This window comes from Mercenaria mercenaria, chromosome 2 (genome assembly GCF_021730395.1).
Source record: "Mercenaria mercenaria strain notata chromosome 2, MADL_Memer_1, whole genome shotgun sequence".
NCBI classification, from domain to species: Eukaryota; Metazoa; Mollusca; class Bivalvia; order Venerida; family Veneridae; genus Mercenaria; species Mercenaria mercenaria.
In genome coordinates this window covers 104,659,067-104,679,032 of record NC_069362.1, presented here as the reverse complement: position 1 = coordinate 104,679,032, position 19,966 = coordinate 104,659,067, and the positions used below count along the sequence as shown (strand labels likewise).

The window sequence follows — 19,966 nt, the reverse complement described above, 5'->3', positions numbered from 1 at the left end:
TTGTGTTTTCTAAAATTTAAATCCTCCATTCTGTAGTTTTTGACAGAAATTTGAAGCTACTACAGTGCTTTAGGGTGTAGCGGATTTTAGGGTATAGAGGATAGGTTGATAAATTTTATATTTAGACTTGAATTATTGTATAAATTTTCATATCATTCTTTTACTGGCATGCAAACAGACATTCTGACATACATTTTAAATATTTGCTCGTTGTGTTATTTTTCATATGTCATCAAATGTAAAATAAAGCTATCCCCTATAGACTAAATCAGTGCATATGTAAAAAACGTCAGTGAATGAAAAGTATTTGATAGAAATTTAAAAAGTTGAATGTTTTTGAAAAGAGAATACATTATTATTCTGATTTATAGTAAAGAAGTCTTGGCTAGTTTGTTAAGGTGTGGATTTTAAACTAATAATGTAAAAAATGACCAAAGCTATCCTGTACACCCTAAATCAGCTCATATGTAAACAATGGCGTGGAGAGAAAAAACACATGAATTTCTATGAAAAGCTGACTGTTTTAAGAAGACTAGATGTTTTCTGTCTGATATACTAAAAAAAAACTATTATTGTCATTTCTTTGAATTGGAATGCAGGAAAAATTAGTTAGCTATCCGCTATACCCTAAAGCACTGTAATTACAAAATAAATAAAGAATTAAACTTCAGTAAATGATAGCGTGTAAGTTACGCATCTGAAATACATTAAGTTCCAGTTTTCCTCAATTGTTTTCATATTTCGCGACCATATGATATCACATTATTTTTTGGACATGACTAAGGTCATGTGGATCCAACTCAATTTCCATAGGCCCACATTGTAATGTTTCCGGTCATGGGCCTTTCCTAACATTTAAACTTTTGATGCCACCTACTCAGGATGAAAGAACAATCCAAGAACTATAGAAAAACTGCAAGAAATGTACAAGTTGACCATCACTTTTGGGCACTTTTTTCTCTTTTGAACTCGGTTACCCATAGCCGGGCATTAATTTTTTTATTTTTCATAAAAATGCTCTACTGATAAAACATGCATATTTCTCACACAAAATGCATCATTCCATATTATTTTAACCAGTAATCATGGGTTACAGTTTTATTTTATGAAATAAGATAGTTTCCAAACACAGCCAGCATATTTTACACCAATGGGAGATCACTTTACATGTTAAATGTACACAGCGGAATACCATATACTTTTTCAACCAATCAGTGATCTCGTTAGTTGGTTCTTTCTGACCTAATACCACTCTGGTATAAAGAAATTCACCATGATGTTTCAGTTAGGCTTTTCGGCATGTTCTGTAGCTGTCTGTAATTGATGAACATGCAACTATCCCGAATGAAAGGAGTACTTGTAAATTTTTTTATTAGTGACAGTATTAGTGTACAACCCGGACCATGGGACAACCCAACCAAACAATCCGGACCATACTCAGGACAACCCGGACCATGTGGACCATGTCTCTAAGTTTTTTACCACTAATTTTAACCCAATATATGTTTCTTTATGTTTCAAAATAACTAGTACAATCGAAGACTAATATTAATGATGATCATTTTTAATAAACCTTAGTTCTAGGTCAATGTTATGGACGACCAGGACCATACTATGGATGGCCCGAGATAATTAGGATTCGTAATTTACTGAGGAGATGGATGATGTGCTTTAATATCGCAATTAAACATAACATCAGTGATTGTAATAAATTATGACTAAAGACACGTTTGTCGCATCTTTAAAACACGTGAAAAGGCCAACATAATTGGATTTTAGCAATCAAATATGGTTAATAAAGACACAGTTAAAAAAAAATACAATAAAAGGATTTCAAACCTTGATTAAAAATACATATTGAATGATGGTCTGGGTCTTTCACGATATAGTCTAGATCCTGCATAACGTTTAAAGTTTATTGACAATAAATACTGTTCATCTATGACACTACTAGAAATTCTGAGACATCAAAATAACATATATTTCGAAGTAAATAGTGGTCTAGAACTTCCCAGAAACATGGTCTGGGTTGTCCCATGGTCAGCGTTGTCCCTGATTGGCTAAATCAGGGTATACCATTGAGCCCTACCTATTTGTACACATTTCATTAGGATTGTGTGGCACATTATGATGACCACATTTCTACATTTACCTTATTTCAGAACAGACGTTAGCAATTAAATATATACAAAATAATATAACAACTTCTATAAATCATTAAATGGGTCCCCATGACAGTTATGCCAATTAGTTTCCATGTATGCATGAAAGTCTTACCGACAGGGCACTAGACAACTTTTGGGGACAGGTACCCATACCCTCAGAAAGGGGAATTTTTTGTTGTTTTAAGACAAAAAGGGGAATTTTAGTCATTTATATAATTATATTACTACTTTTCACACTTATTAATACTGTTTTTCAATCATTTCTATCAAATGTACACTAAGTCTTATTAATACTGTTTTCAATTATTTATAACAAATGTAACTATATTGCAGCAGTAACCTGCAGGAAAAAAAAAACTATTTTATGAGGGGAATGCGGCCCATATTCGGCCCCAAAAACGGCCAAACGAGTGCCCTGACCGATAACTAATCTTATCCACAATGTGACATCACGGTCTAGGCCTAGTGACTACTGACAGTTATAGGTCATTGGTGTGTGTGCAAATTTAATTTGTGATGAAGGGGGTCTCCTTTCGCCGCAATCCATATTTTTCCTGAAAACATTTTGGACAACAAAACGAAAAAATTAGACTGCCATTGTTTTTGATAGCTCTAATCCCCAGTGAAGACTTACAGTTTTATCTGAATGCCCTTTAAAATAAACTTTTCAAAGTTTAGTAACTGTTTTTTCCACAAAAATAAAGATTTTCAGGCCGGAAGTTTGGGGAGGCCAATGTATTTATGTTGCTCCAGCAGTATGCAAAAAAAGTAATGATTGGTTTACAGGCTGAGGGTCATTATGCAAAAATTAGTGATCAATGACCCATTATTCCTTTACAAAGAAGTTATATTTTGATTCATTGTCAGTTAATGTTGGACTAAGTTAATTTATGTTAATGCTAATATGTGTATTATACATAGCTGAATTAGTAGTTAAGAAGCTCGGAATTGCAGATCTTTTCTCAAATTCTGTTTAACTTTTAGATAGATAACATGCAAAATAAGTGGCTCCAGGAAGTACTGTTACAGGTTCAGGCTCATACCTGACAATATGGCTAACCTTTGTTTCAAGTTAATATTAACATTGGTTATACAAAATGTACCTTCATATCTAGAGATGGCAATGAAACATACATTCATTATACATCTCATTTTAATATTGTTTAAAACCACATTTTCTTCAGTGATTAATGTCTAACTTTTTATTATGCCCCCACTTTGGTGTCGCACCTAGCTCCAAAAGTATTTGACGTAGAGTCACCAAAGTTTACAGGAATGTTGGTCAGCATGTGCAGTTGTGCACCTGGAATTTTGCGTCCGGATTCATTCAGTCGTGTAGGAGTTATGGCCCCTGACTTAGTTAAAAATTGGTCATTTTAATGTTGTGTCGCTCGTAGCTCCAAAAGTATTTGACCTAGAGTCACCAAAGTTTACAGGAATGTTGGTCAGCATGTGCAGTTGTGCACCTGGGGTTTCCCGTCATGATTCATTCAGTCTTGTAGATATGGCCCCTGACTTAGTTAAAAATTGGTCATTTTAATGTTGTGTCGCACGTAGCTTCAAAAGTATTTGACCTAGAGTCACCAAAGTTTACAGGAATGTTGGTCAGCATGTGCAGTTGTGCACCTGGGGTTTCGCATCCGGGTTTATTCAGTCATGTAAGAGTTATGGCCCCTGACTTAGTTAAAAGTTGGTCATTTTAATGTTGTGTCACGAGTAGCTCCAATAGTATTTGACCTAGAGTCACCAAAGTTTACAGGAATGTTGGTCAGCATGTGCAGTTGTGCACCTGGGGTTCGCATCCAGATTCATTCAGTATTGTAGGAGTTACGGCCCCTGACCTAGGAAAAATTGTCATTTTAATGTTTAGTCGCGCGTAGCTCCGAAAATATTTTACATACAGTCATTACGAAGAGAAATGAGTTAGTTGATCTGTGTCCTTTGTCATGTAGTGGGGACATCTGTGTCTCATGGACACATTTCTAGTTCTGGCTGTTTATAGATCTATCTTTACTACAACTGATCAATATAAATTGTAGAAAAAAGGTAAGATGAATTTATGATTTAATTGAACATTTTTAAAATATGTTAATTAATTAATGTATGATTTTATTATACTGTTACACCAACAATTGAATGTCATCATTTTGTTTTTGTAGACATAACAAAATGGAGGCTGGAAGTAAATTGTCATGGAGAAGTGTAATGACAGCAGGTTGTCTACCTCTTGTATTTAAGCATGCTGTGGATGAGTGGCCAGCACAGCAGTGGACACCAGAATATTTGTGCCAAGTTTTAGGAGACAAACTTTTAGATTCCAAAATATCACTTATACAGCATGAAGGTTTGTTTATAGAACTGATGAGAACTTTTCAACCAAAAAACCTAAAAAACTGTTTTATTACAGGGCCATAGGAACAGGGGGGGGGGGGCGGCAATAATTTGACTGATTAAGGTAATTATCTTTGCAATTTTTGACAGCTGAACCTTGCAGTTTTGTAAAATTGTTTTAGGTGGGCTAAGCACGCACAACTAAAAACAAGAAGGCCATGATGGCTCACCTGAGTACCATTGCGCTTAATGATAAGATCAAGTTTTGACAAAGATTACATGGGCATACAAATTAAATATCATCAGGATAAATATTTTCTTGTAACAGTTCCTTTTGACCTATGGGTCACATACTAGTGAGGGTCATTCTCCATACCAAGTTTGAGGGTCCTAGGCTCAAATGCTGCATTTTTGTACTAGCATGAATATTCCTTACCCTGGAAGACTTAAATAATATTTATAACCAATCTCATTAGATGCTGCTGAGGTATATTCATTTACATAAAATAAAGGGAGGTAATTTGTCATAAATTCAGTCAAAAGTTATTTACCCTGATTGTCCGAGTCCATCTGATGGCATAAATGACATTTCAAATCAGTATCTTCATTGGTTACTGAGATACACCCATTTTAATTTGAAACAAAGGGAGGTAATTTGACATAAAATCAGTCCATAGTTATCTACCCTGATTGTCTCAGTCCAACTAATGACAAATAATGAAATTTCAAATGAGTCCTATAAATACAGTTAATACTTACTGAGATAAATCCATTTTTAATAAAATCAGGGGAGGTAATCATGCATTGGTATATGCATGTAGAAGATACAGAGTACAAGCCTTTACAACAATATATTAGAAAATTCATATCAATAAACATTCAGTCAAGAGTTAACTAGCATGACTATTTCTTACCATGGAAGACATAAATAATGTTTCAATCCAGTCTCATTAGAAGCTGCTAGCTATATTCATTTACATGAAAAAGGGAGGTAATTTGTCATAAATTCAGTCAATATGTATCTTCACTGATTGTCCAAGTCAATCTGATGGCATAAATGACATTTCAGATCAGTATCTTCATTAGTTACGGAGATATACCCATTTTAATTGGAAATAAAGGGAGGTAATTTGACGTAAATCAGTCCATAGTTATCTAACCTGATTGTCTCAGTCCAACTAATGACAATAATGAAATTTCAAATGAGTCCAATACGTACTTACTGACATAAATCCATTTTGATTAAAATCAGGGGAGCTAATCAGATATAAAATACTCCGGAACCTATGATTGGTTCTGTCAGATTCATCATGGAATCCAAGATTTATTGTTGTTGAAGATATTTTGCAAGTTTGTATCAAATCAAACCATAAATGAAGTCTCTGTATGGCTGCAAAAGCCAAAATAGCAAATTTTGGACCTTTAAGGGGCCATAACTCCAGTTTTCAAAAAGGAACCAAGATATTATGCCAATACAAGTTGTGTACAAGTTTGATTAAAGTTGATTGCAAAATGTTGTCTCTATTGTGTTCACAAGCCAAAAATAGCAAATTTTGGCCCTTTAAGAGGCCATAACTCTGGAACCCATGATGGGATCTGGCCAGTATTCGAAAGGAACCGAGATATTATGCCAATACAAGTTGTGTGCAAGTTTTATTAAAGTTGATTGCAAAATGTGGTCTCTATCATGTTCACAAGCTAAAAATGGCAAATTTTGGCCCTTTAAGGGGCCATAACTCTAGAACACATGATTGGATCTGTCCAGTTTTCGAAAGGAACCGAGATTATGCCCATACAAGTTGTGTGCAAGTTTGATTAAAATCAAGTACAAAATGTGGTCTCTATCTTGTTCACAAGGAAATTGTGGACGGACGGACAGACGACGGATGAAGGGCGATCACAAAAGCTCACCCTGTCACTATGTGACAGATGAGCTAAAAAAACAACAACAAAAAACGTTTAATGTTTCTTTGATCTGGGTCTGATAAAGATCGGCTGATTTTCAAAATGTGCCCCCCCCCCCTCTCCGCCCAATCTGAAAATGCTACCTTCGTGCCTGTATTACATTTGATGGCTATTATTATGATGCAATTTTTTTTTTCTGAAAAATAAATGTCTTTTGTTATGTACATTTTTGTGCCCCCCACCCCCACCCCCATGAGTGGTGGGGGCATATAGATTTGCTCTTGTCCGTCCTTCCGAGAATGTTGTGTCGCGCCTAGCTCCAAAAGTATTTGACGTAGAGTCACAAAACTTTACAGGAATGTTGGTCAGCATGTGTAGTTGTGCACCTGGGGTTTCGCATCTGGATTCATTCAGTCGTGTATGAGTTCTGGCCCCTGACTTAGTAAAAAATTGGTCATTTTAATGTTGTGTCGCGCCTAGCTCCAAAAGTATTTGACGTAGAGTCACAAAACTTTACAGGAATGTTGGTCAGCATGTGAAGTTGTGCACCTGGGGTTTCGCATCTGGATTCATTCAGTCGTGTATGAGTTCTGGCCCCTGACTTAGTAAAAAATTGGTCATTTTAATGTTGTGTCGCGCCTAGCTCCAAAAGTATTTGACCTAGAATCACCAAAGTTTACAGGAATGTTGGTCAGCATGTGCAGTTGTGCACCTGGGGTTTCGCATCGGGATTCATTCAGTTATGTAGGATTTATGGCCCCTGACTTATTTAAAAATTGGTCATTTTAATGTTGTGTCGCGCGTAGCTCCAAAAGTATTTGACCTAGAGTCACCAAGGTTTACAGCAATGATGGTCAGCATGTGCAGTTGTGCACCTGGGATTTCGCGTCCGGATTCATTCAGTTGTGTAGGAGTTATGGCCCCTGACTTAGTTAAAAATTGGTCATTTTAATGTTGTGTCGTGCGTAGCTCCAAAAGTATTTGACCTAGAGTCACCAAAGTTTACAGCAATGTTGGTCAGCATGTGCAGTTGTGCACCTGGGGTTTCGCGTCCGGATTCATTTATTATTGTAGGAGTTATGGCCCCTGACCTAGGAAAACATTTTAATGTTTTGTCGCGCGTAGCTCCGATAATATTTTACCTACAGTCATTATTTCGCTACACAAGACCAGACTTCTTGTCCAGACTTACTTAAAAAAAAGTTTGTGAAACATATCTGTTAAAATGTACTTGACCTAGAATCATAAAACATTAGAGGATTGATTTATAGCCAATGAAGTGTTCTCATTAGGATTTTACTCAGCTAGGCCAGAGTTATGGCCAACTAAGTGAAAAATACACATAAGGTTCTTAAAAGTTTGTGTTGCAAACATCTTAAAAATTGTTTAACCTGAGTCATTAAACCATGTTACAGTGGCAGGAGTGGGGGCATCTGTGTCCTATGGACACACATCTAGTTTAAATTTTTTTGCATGACGTTTGAAATGACTAACGCAGGCTTTGGTACGTAAATTATTTAGGCGTTAAAAAAAAAATTGTTTGTTTTCGGTATCCCGACCTACCCTAAATTTTTGGCCCAACCCTAAATATTTGGAGAATAATTTTTTCAGCTTTGCAAAACTGCAATTTTTATGCTTTAAACATGGTCAGTGATGTTAGAAATCAACTTACTGATGCTCTCAAGGCATAACCTCCCTATTTGTATTCATTTTTTGACACAAAAATAATTTCCAAAAAGTCTCCCTTAATAAAAAACTCCAAAAAAAAAAAAAAAATTCAGACCTACCTACCCTAATTTTTTGGAGCATGTTACCAGAAACAAAGAATTTTTTTTTTAGGCCTTAACAGCATTTGATGTTTTGAGATTTTCTTTTTGACAACTATAGATAAATTAAGTTATATTTCTATATAATAGATTTTCCTTTAGCAGGTTTTCATTATTTATTCTGAAGAAAACCATTTATGCTCTGGAACACCAGTACCAGTATTTGATGAGTCAGGTTTTTGCTTGCAGATTTTCAGTGGGAGCCAGACTGTTTACATCTGAAGGTCACAATGAGACAGTATACAGACTGGCTACAGGGTGACACTGACAGGGACAATCCACTTAGATTGATTGATAAAACAAAATTCTCCTGTTACATTGATTACAAATACATGAAGGACATGTTTGAAGAGCAACCACAAGTTCTGAAGGTAAGGTCTTTGAAAAGAAGCAGAAATACTTCATAGTTTTGTAGTATTAATTGAATTAAACACAAATTCCACAAAATTAAAGCCTGAATAATAAATAAATTTCCATTTATTTTTTCTTCAGAAGTTGAAATCCACAATTTTATTTTTCCCAAAAAATATCCAGTTTGCCTGGAATATGAAATTTTATGCCCATGAAAGTAAATAATTTCTCAGTACCTGAAATGTTTACTGTATCAATGTAAATGAGCCGTGCCATAAGAAAACCAACATAGTGGGTTTGCGACCAGCATGGATCCAGACCAGCCTGCGCATCTGCGCAGTCTGGTCAGGATCCATACTGTTCGCTAACAGTTTCTCCAATTCAAATGGGCTTTAAAAGCGAACAGCATGGATCCTGACCAGACTGCGCGGATGCGCAGGCTGGTCTGGATCCATGCTGGTCGCAAACCCACAATGTTGGTTTTCTCATGGCACGGCTCAAATATGTTTTCATATGATAACTTACTAAGTAATTGATATAATATCCAGGGTTTTAACATTGCCTGACTAGTTAGCTGAAAAGAAAGAGTGCATGGTAATAAATCATGAGGCAGTGTGTTCAGTTCCATGATGAAGCAAATGTTCTCAATGGCCATCTGACAGAAGACATGTCTACATGTGTTTGTTTTCCACTGCATATTCTTGTGTGGAAGCTATCAGGGTTTAGTGGAAAACAAATATAGCTGTTTACATCAAAACCTTGAAATTGTGTACCCGCAAAATGAACTGATTTCTCGATAAGTGTGATAGAATTTAGTCATATTAAAATGGATTAGTCTTAGTCTGGTATAAGTGTTTATTTGTGAAAAGTTGTTTTATGGTTAAGTTTGAACTGTTGTTTACTTCAGTCAGTTTTCTGGGATATATTTGGCTTGGATGAACGGGGCGGAGATCACAGTACAATATGGATAGGGAGCTGTGGGACGTACACTCCATGTCATCAAGATACATATGGCTTTAATTTGGTAGCTCAGATACAAGGCAGGTATGCCTCTATAGTCTTCTTGTTGTGATAAAAAGAAAAACATACTGCGAAGCCATTAATATTTATGAGGGACCTTGGGCTTTGTAGTTGCATCTGTCAAAAAATGAAAATTCTTAGGATCAAATAAAATTTCCTTTGGTTTATCTTTGAAATTGAAAAACTGAAACCATGAAATTTAATGTCAGCGAAATTTGGAAGTTAGACTTTTGTAAAAAGTTGTATACTGTAGTGCTATATTATGTTGATTATGTCAAAGAGCTATAAAAATAAACATTTTTTCCTTCTTTGATTATGAAAAGAAATGACTTTATTTAAAAAGATAACATTTTTGCCAATGAACTATTCTAAATTCTGCTCTTCAAAATAATTGTTTCTTCATGTTCAGCTAAATTTTCATTGTTAGACCATGCAGTGTGATATTGTGCAAGAAATGTTTTTTTAAGTAAAAGCTAAAAACCATTTATTTTGTAAGGAATCATCATCCTTTTTAGCTTGACTGTTCGAAGAATAGTCTAGCTATTCAACTCACCTTGGCGTTGACGTCGGTGTCACACCTTGGTTAAAGTTTTGTATGCAAGTACATATGGCTTTCATTTAAAGGCATATAGCTTTGAAACTTGTTTTTTCTTTTTCTAGGTCAATTACCAACCTCACTGGGTCAAGTCCCATAACTCTGACATGTATTTTGAGCAAATTATGCCCCCTTTCGAACTTAAAAAATCCTGGCTGAAGTTTTACCTGCAAGTTACTATCTCCAAAACTACTGCAGATATTGAATTGAAACTTCACATGTGTCTTCAAGGTTATAAAATTAGTTGATAGTATCAAGTCCCATAACTCTGACTTGCATTTTGGCCAAATTATGCCCCCTTTTGGACTTAGAAAATCCTGGTTAAAGTTTTGCGTGCAAGTACATACAGCTATTACTAAAAGGCATATAGATTTGAAACTTATTTTTTCTTTTTCTAGATCAGTTACCAACTTCACTGGGTCAAGTCCCATAACTTTGACATGTATTTTGGCCAAATTATGCCCCCTGTTGGACTTAGAAAATTCTGGTTAAAGTTTTACATGCAAGTTACTATCTCCAAAACTACTGCAGATATTGAATTGAAACTTCACATGTGTCTTTGGGGTTATAAAAATAAATGATAGCATCAAGTCCCATAACTCTGACCTGCATTTGGCCAAATTATGTCCCCTTTTGGACTTAGAAAATTCTGGTTAAAGTTTTGCGTGCAAGTTACTATCTGCAAAACAAATGCAGATATTAAATTGAAACTTCACATGTGCCTTCGGGGTTATAAAACTAGTTGATAGCATCAACCATAACTCTGACATGCATTTGGGTCAAATTATGTCCCCGTTTGAACTTAAAACTTCTGGTTAAAGTTTTGCATGCAAGTTACTATCTCCAAAAATAATGCAGATACTGGATTGAAATTCTATAGATATTTTAACATTAAGGGTAATATTTTCCTGCTCCTGGGACAATATTTCGAATAGTCGAGCATTGGCTGTTTTACGGACAGCTCTTGTTTGCAAAATAATAACATTATGTTGATATGTTTGCAGGAAGCGCTGGTATTTGTTTAATCCTGACCAGACTGACTGCATGTATCCCACAAGAATACCTTATGAAGAATCCAGTATTTACAGTGAGGTGAATGTTAGATACCCAGACCTTGATAAGCATCCATTGTTTCAGGTAGGTCAGAACATGTCAGATACCCAAATGTTAGATACCCAGACCTTGGCAAGCATTTGTTGTTTCAGGTAGGTCAGAACATGTCAGATACCCAAATGTTAGATACCCAGACCTTGGCAAGCATCCATTGTTTCAGGTAGGTCAGGACATGTCAGATACCCAAATGTTAGATACCCAGACCTTGGCAAGCATCCATTGTTTCAGGTAGGTCAGAACATGTCAGATACCCAAATGTTAGATACCCAGACCTTGGCAAGCATTCATTGTTTCAGGTAGGTCAGAACATTTCAGATACCCAGATGTTAGATACACAGACCTTGGCAAGCATTCGTTGTTTCAGATAGGTCAGAACATGTCAGATACCCAAATGTTAGATACCCAGACCTTGGCAAGCATTCATTGTTTCAGATAGGTCAGAACATGTCAGATACCCAACTATTAGATACCCGGACCTTGGCAAGCATTCATTGTTTCAGGTAGGTCAGAACATGTCAGATACCCAAATGTTAGATACCCAGACCTTGGCAAGCATTCATTGTTTCAGGTAGGTCAGAACATGTCAGATACCCAAATATTAGATACCCAGACCTTGGCAAGCATTCATTGTTTCAGGTAGGTCAGAACATGTCAGATACCCAAATGTTAGATACCCAAACCTTGGCAAGCATTCATTGTTTCAGGTAGGTCAGAACATGTCAGATACCCAAATGTTAGATACCCAGACCTTGGCAAGCATCCATTGTTTCAGGTAGGTCAGAACATTTCAGATACCCAAATGTTAGATACCTAGACCTTGGCAAGCATTCATTGTTTCAGGTAGGTCAGAACATGTCAGATACCCAAATGTTAGATACCCAGACCTTGGCAAGCATTCATTGTTTCAGATAGGTCAGGACAACAGTGACTGTTACACAGCATTCACATTTGTTAATGGAATGAAAACAGTGTTTTGATATTAAACTAAAGTCAGCCATGGTTGAAAGAAAGTGAAAGTCAATACAATAAGTTAATTACATCTTTCAGAGGATCATGCCAATTTTATTTTGGTTCTACCTCCTCTATTAATGTACAATTCTTATAAGCAACTGAAAAAGGCTGTTAACTTTTCTTTTTTAACTATTCTAACCGTTTCCAAGATGTAATTGACTAAAAGTATTATGAAAGCTTTGGGGGCCTTCGTAGCAGAGTGGTTAAAGCCACTGACATCAAAGCACTTGCTCCTCACTGATGTGGGTTCGAGCCTCACTCAGGGTTTTGAATTCTACATTTGAGGAAACCATCCAGCTGGCTTACCAAAGGTTGGTGGATCTACTCAGGTGTCCGCTAGTGATGTAATTATGCATGGAGGAGCACCTGGGGTCTTCCTCCATCATCAAAGCTGGAAAGTTGCCATATGACCTATAACAAAAACCCAACAAAATAAATACATAAATATGAAAGCTTTGTTCAGTCTCAAAGTAAATGATTATGCAGTTAGTTTATCTTCCCGTCTTGGTTGAAAAAAATAAAACTGTTAGCTGAAAATATTTGTTCTAATTTTCTTTTTATCTGTCAGATGTAAATTGATTCCAAGGAAAATACCATTTGTATGCATCTAGACAGATCTGATAATACTGGTAATAAAAATTGGGAAAAGGATCTTAGGTAGGCTAGCTATCAAAGCAAGGGAATCAAATTGCTATAGTAACTGTATAACATGTATGTTAAAACAGAAAACCACACCATACATCATTGAACTGGTTCCTGGTGATGTGCTGTATGTACCAAGACATTGGTGGCATTTTGTTGAAAGCTTGGAGCCATCTATGAGCATCAATACATGGGTACCAATGGTAAGTTTTTTTTCAACACATTTGCAAGTAACTGCTATCCAAAAAGCAATGTAAAACCATTGAATTTCATGGGCATGATATTTTCATGGTTGCAGTAAACAGGACCATTTCTTGAGGACATGAATTCAAATTGAAAGATAAAATGAATGGAAATTTGCTTATTCATATGGGTTTAATTTCATTGATTGACGCCAGAATGAAATTTACAGATATTTAGTCCACCACGAAAATACTACTGTTTGCAGATCAAATTGCCCTTTCGCCTTTTCTTAAATCGATAGACTTTTACCTTTACGTCACAAAAGCAGCGATGCTGAAGCTATTTTTGGATCTCGTCTATACAGGTAACTCCGCCTTTCCGACACGAATAAAATACACTGAATGAAATTGTTTACATTGGCTGCATGACCGGGAAATGCTGATTTAAATATGTTGGAAATGGTGTTTAAATAACCGGAATGTAACAGATGTACTAGATCTAATCTTCATTTAAAATTTTGCCACAAAAGTCAATGCACACTACATTTAAGTAGCGTTGATGTGAAATAAAAGACACCCTCTTATACATTACAGGCCTTTTCTGCCTAAATTTCAGTACCTTTTGCTGCAGACTTTTCTTTTAAATAATGTATCTCGTGTTTAGTTTTCACCATAATTATAAAACGCGACTGACTCGAGTTGTTAGATTCACACATCATTGATTGAAGGGCATAAGTTCGATTCCCAGAACCGACCATGCCTCTTTAGCTGAAAAAAGTCGACAATTTCTTACGAAATATGTGAGTCTTAGTCTAACTAATTTGACGTAATCCTAGGGAACAGTTACGTGTTATTTTCTCCACTCGAAAGAAATTGTCATCGCTAGATTTGGGTTTAAATGCTGATTTTGTTGCGAATATGAGATAAATTCAAATAAAACATACATGTATCTAAAGGTAGTCCAAATTATTGTACTCAAGAGTTGAATATCGTTATATTTTTGACTGGTCGATATCCCCTTTAAAAGTAGACAACGTAAAACATCAAAATGTAAAATCGGTCTACCCGAGGTCTCATTATTTAGACTAATCAAAAGGGGGATTCAATTTCTCATTAATTTATGTAAAAATTAACATAATTCCCCTTAACACGATTAATGTTACACATATGTGCAAGCGATAAAACAAATAACTTTACATGACTTTTAGAGTGACCGTCAAAAATATAAAACAAACTAAACGTCGAATTATTTTGATTTATGTGAGTCCATAACTGGTTCTTTCCATGAATGAAGACATCTGAAGACAAGGCTTATCAACTGCCTGTATGTAAATAACTGAAATAGTGTTTAAACGACTTCAAATGAATAGTTGATAAATTCACATACTGCACGTAAACCCCACCAAAAAATAAAATAATAATTAAAAAAACCAGATATATAATGGAGTTAGATTTGCGATAGTTAAGCTACGGAAGACTCTGCAAAAGTTTGAATATCAAATAAATCAGTTTTTATGGATATGACAATAAGATCTACAAGTGTTACTTGGCAGCTTGAAGTTCAATGATACCTTTCTATAAAACCTTGTAGATCTATACCTTGCGTGGTTGGAAATTTCGTCGATATATTTGTCATAACAAACAAAAACGCTGTTTTCATTTGAACGTAGTTGAAATATTCTATATTCTACTTTTAAAACAACATATCTAATATCACCTTAATGCAGTTTACAATGTAAGCAAGTACGGCGATACTTCAAAGATAGAGTCAGAGCGCTCGCAAGATAAAGAAAAAGTTTCACAACAAGGTGAATGAATAATTGATTGTGGATGAGGCGGGGTTAACCTGTCAGGATTACTCCAAAAATAGCTTCAGCTTCACCGTTTTTGTGACGTAAACGTGCAACTCTATCGATTTCAAAAATGTTGAAGGGGCAATTTGATCTGCAAACAGTAGTAAGTAATTTCGCAGTAGTCAGTTGCACATTTCGTTGTTTTGAGGGGATTGTACTGACATGTAATAGTCTTGATACTGCTGTTTCTTAAGCCTACCTTGTGTCCAAGAGTTTTTTTAATGACATTTAAAATGAGAGTTTATGTCCCTCTTATATGTTACGCCTTGCTTGGATTTGATGTTTTGATGAAAAAGAAAATATTGAAGAGAATTTGCCTTTGATGTGGCATTTTTATTATATTAAGCATGTGTACTATCTGATTTGTAGATGATTTTATGCTGTTAACGGGCATTCTCTTTTTACCAGCAAATGGATATTTTTGTTTTGTTAATTCACACCAACATAGTAAAGGTTATATGACAACTACAAATGATAATGGAAAGCCCCAAGCTTCTAGAGACTGACAAGTTTCCATAGGCTGACACCTGGATAGAACCACAGATATTTCCCAGTATATCAGCCAGATACCTACCTTGCACAAAAATATTTGATATTGGCGAGGCTTGAGCCCACAACATTGTTAACAACCTTAACCACTTGTCATGGAGACCTGTTTGTATCTCAGTTTGATTATAGTTACTACTGGTTACTCATATGAACAACTCCTCCAGGTAAATGCTAATGAGTTTTAGGTTGAGGATGGTGCAAGATGCTCCAATACTAGGAGCTTTCCTATGGTGACTGATTTCTGCCATGTCAGTGTGGCATTTTGGCATTTTTGATGAGCACCAACATGCCAGAATAGTAAATTAGTTTGCCAATATGACAAATGAGATATTTCTCCTTCTGGTGGGAATGCCAACACGCCAGTCAAAAAATTGCCATGTAGGTGCCCCACCGACGCAACAAATTCACAGTTGTTATTTTTGCACCACAGCTAGACAAGAGGTACCTTATTTGTTGTATGGGTGTATCTTTTTATAAATTTGCTAATTAGCACTGCCACCAGGATGCCAAATACCGGTACCTCATTTGATTGATTGGCATGCTAATATGTCATACTCTCGGGCTTGCACAGAAATCAGCTACCATTTGCGATTCTCTAGGTTCTTTAGTTTGCCAGGTGTAAAGCATCCATAGATGGGACTCTTATCAGAAAGAATGCTAGTAATTTATGTTAGATAAGCTAGTGAACAGCAGTCCCTGGTTTTGTAGTCTAGCATCTTACCACTTGACCGTTGCATCTGCTTTAGCCAATATAGAGACCCCACCAACAGCCAGAATATTATACCTCTGCTACTGAACTTGACTATATCTGCCTGTTTATTCTAAACTGACTTTTGTACTTTCTTATTTAAGGTAGAAGATGCTCAGTCCCATTTAGAGGAGTCAGTCTCTAGATTGTTGTACACATGTTTATCTACAACCTTGCTGACTGAGACAGAACAAAACAGTTACCTGAATACAGGAGAGGTAGGTAGCAGGCAGTGCTGTATTATAGTGCCTTATTCATTTAACTGAAAACAAAATTCATCAATATCTGCTCACAATGGTTAAAAAGTTATTAACCTTTACCCTGCTAAATTTCTGAAAGGGACTGGTCCATCATTCAATTTGGGCAGTACCATTTATTATTCAAAGGGGTGTTCACTGAAAATTTACTGACTGAATAGCGAACAGTGCAGACCAGTCTAAAGGTTTTAATAAGGTATTTGAAAATTTGAGAATTTTAAGGGCATTTTAGAGATAGTTCATGCCGATTTGGTTTTAAATCTTTTCTTTTATTTTAACTGCTTTGATTGGTTTTGTGCCATTAGATATTTGAAAACCAAACTAAAAAATACCTGTTACAGCTTTGTTTATATATATGCTAGTATCTGCCAGTATGTAAGTTAACTTTCTTTTTCTTTGGACAGTAAAATTATTGAAAACCATGATTATGGGTTCAAACAGCTAAGCAAAGTCCATCGGCTTTTGTTCAGTATTCTTACTTGATTTATTTACCTTTTAAGCGATGTAATTTATTTCTTCAGAAACTGGTTAATGCTGAAGTAAATTTACAGTACGTTCAGAGAGCTGTTCAGGCTTTGCAAAACAGTCAACTTGCTGAGGAAAGTCGTAACAGGGATTTGAACACAAGGCAAACATTTTCTGCTGATGTGAAGCAAGGTCAGTTTGATGGACAAAAGCAAACTGTAGAGCACTCCTGTAACAACTTGGAGAAACTTTCCAACAAATTTCAAGATTATCTTGTCACAGTGGCTTGTCTTTGTGGTGTTAATATAGATCATACAGAGGGATACTATGGAAATAGTGTAGGAAAAAGAAAGGTTACTCATGATAATGAAAATGAAAGTATCAAAGAATGTGTTGCTGACATACCATCTGAAAAGAAGAATAAACGAAGAAAAATTGAATCAGATGCAACGCTGAATGTTGAACATGGGATGATAACTACAGATGAAGCATCATTATCAGGTGTAATGGTTGATTCAAATACAGCTGCTTCTAAGTATGCTGTTTTAATGAATGATGACTGTAAAACAAATAAGTCTGTGATTGAAATATTTGCAGCAAAACCATTTATGTTTAATGAGTATCTAAGATTTCTTGAAATAGTGTTTGATTATGAATTGAAAGACAGAGAGAATTATTGTATTGATAGTAACTTTGATAAGCAATTTAAGTTGTTTAAGTCATCATTGATGAAAGAGTCATCAACAGTATCATCATCATTATCAACACTGTCACCATTAGTACCTGTATCAACTGAAGATCCATTACATTCAGCAGTTACATCATTGGACTCATTAACATCAACAAAATCATCATCAGAAGCAGCATTGACTTCACAAACATCAACATCTTTGAAACAATCACAGTTTTCAGTAACGTCATCATTTTCATCAATGTCGTCGTCATCTTTATCACCCTCAGGAACAATCTCATTCATACCAGATATATCCTCATCAGAAACAACATTAATTAAAGCATTCACTACCGATGCTGATAACACTAATGAATCATTAGACAGAAACGCTGAAGTAAATTATTCTGATAATGATGAAAGAGTTGTTAAAATGAAACCAAATTCTGAAAAAGATGAACATAGATTTATTTCAGATATAAATGATCAAAATACTCCTAAAACGCTAGAGGTTTCTGATGATGAACTGATGAATGCTGACGCACCTGCAATAAGTAATGCTGATGTTATTAATAGCATACTTGACCCTAATGTTATTAGACACATTGGGTATATTTTATTGAATAAAATAAAAAAATAAATAGAAATAGTGTTTTATATTTGACTTTAGAAGGTCATTTTATGTGTATTCAACCCCCTTCCCCCATTGACACCGTAGTGGAGTTGTATTTCTCAAGTATCGCATGTGCAGAATTATAGTCATTTTGTGTTTAAGATACTTTTTCAACTAGTCTTATGCAAGAATGTTTTTTAAAGTTTTCGGTAATTGTTCCTGTAGAGTGTATGTCAGGTACTATAACATATCAGCTTCTTCACTGTGCAGAGTTTTATAAATATTCTGACCTATTTAGAGTGGCACAGAAAAATTTGGAAATACAAAGTATAGTATATGAAAAGAAATTTTTCTGTTGAAAATAATTTTATCCAACAAATAAACGTAGATATACTTGTGGATATGACATGGTCAAATTCGAAACTTAAGTCATTGAACTGGGGTCAAAGAGTTTTAAGTCTGAAATTAAGACTGACTTAAAATGGCTAAAACATCATATTACTGTAACTTCCTCTGTAATAAATCTTCTTTGCTGTAACTTTGCACACCTTTTGGTTGTAGTATATGCCACCTGCATGCCTAGTTTCATTGAAATCCGTGCAAGATTTACATTGTAAGGCAAAAGGTAATTTTAGCATTTCAGACATGTTTTAAGTTCCATACTTAAAATGTTAGTGAATGTGGGGAGAGGACACTAGGTTACAACTGATACGGGGACTGGAAACCGGCATTTATCTTATCTTATGCTGTCGTCCGATCGAAGCGTATGCCGTAGGTTATTCTGCTATTACTCAAACACTTACGCCTTACAGTTTAACTTGTCCTTTCAGTGAAAATCTGGGAAAGCATTTGTTGAATTTTTTGTTGAAAACAATAGTTCTGCCATGAAATTATTGCCTGCATCTGTTTTTAAATGGAAAATATCTACATTATTGTTACTTTTCGCCCTGTGAAACTGGCTAAATCTAGGCTTGTCTTACCCAGAAAGAAAGATGTCGTTTTTTACATGATATTTGCCTTGTTGATTCAGAGTATTTAGAACAATAAAATTAGGACATATTCTAATGAAAATAGCAAGTCGAAACTGTAAACTGTTGCCTGAAAATATTTGTTTATGATATTGCTTTGTTCTTCACCATTTAAATGCGTGTTAAACCTAGATGATTTTCTGCAGTTGTATCTAAAAGTTCAAAATACTAAATGTAACTTCGTTGTCGGCCTTTTTTAAAAAAAAAATATTGTTATTTTAATTTAAATACATTGTATTTTTCACACATCAGTTTTAAGATTAAATTATTAGACTAATTTTTGGAGTTTAAACAACAATTTCGTTTGAAACATTCTCTGCGTTCAAGAAGAATGTTTGTTTCTGTATGTAGAAATCTGACATTATAAACAATAATTATAATTATGGCTCTACAAGATTAAGAAAACTGTCAGCTTTCTGGTTTTTTCCATTTTATTTATTCAAATCCAACAAAAATTGGTCCTTTGATAAAGGTTTGAAGTTACGTGGTAAAATATTTCTTCAGGGAAGTGAGCTCGAGTTAATTCATAATAATTAAGCATAACACCACATGCAGCCGCATGCTGTTTTTCCTTCGGAATCCCTTTAGATCAATCTCTGATCATCTAATTATCGCCACTTAACATGTGACTGGTAAACCCTT

At 35.3% G+C, this 19,966-nt stretch overlaps 1 protein-coding gene across 5 annotated transcripts; it reads left to right on the top strand.

The window, feature by feature from the left end:
- The first annotated feature begins 4 nt into the window (after positions 1 to 4).
- LOC123564780 (HSPB1-associated protein 1-like) lies at positions 5 to 18,338 on the top strand. Of its 5 annotated transcripts, none has more exons than XM_053537418.1 (9): positions 5 to 104; positions 461 to 684; positions 4,325 to 4,509; positions 8,417 to 8,598; positions 9,486 to 9,622; positions 11,198 to 11,330; positions 13,043 to 13,162; positions 16,396 to 16,509; positions 17,070 to 18,338. In XM_053537418.1, the coding sequence occupies exons 3-9, from the start codon at positions 4,335 to 4,337 to the stop codon at positions 18,321 to 18,323; spliced, it is 2,115 nt and encodes a 704-aa protein (XP_053393393.1). In that variant the 5' UTR covers positions 5 to 104; positions 461 to 684; positions 4,325 to 4,334; the 3' UTR covers positions 18,324 to 18,338. The 5 variants fall into 5 exon arrangements, with proteins under 5 accessions (XP_053393393.1, XP_053393394.1, XP_053393395.1 ...); XM_053537419.1 differs by having other exon boundaries at positions 27 to 104; positions 600 to 684; XM_053537420.1 differs by lacking the exons at positions 5 to 104; positions 461 to 684 and adding an exon at positions 747 to 924.
- Positions 18,339 to 19,966: the final 1,628 nt, after the last annotated feature.

What these genes read in the sequence shown, in the direction of transcription:
- LOC123564780 (XM_045358597.2), top strand. Translation starts at nt 2,812, where the DNA reads ATGCCCTTTAAAATAAACTTTTCAAAGTTTAGTAACTGTTTTTTCCAC. An exon ending in ATCACTTATACAGCATGAAG is followed by an intron (nt 4,510 to 8,416) that starts GTTTGTTTATAG and finishes TTTTGCTTGCAG; the next exon opens with ATTTTCAGTGGGAGCCAGAC. An exon ending in GTAGCTCAGATACAAGGCAG is followed by an intron (nt 9,623 to 11,197) that starts GTATGCCTCTAT and finishes ATATGTTTGCAG; the next exon opens with GAAGCGCTGGTATTTGTTTA.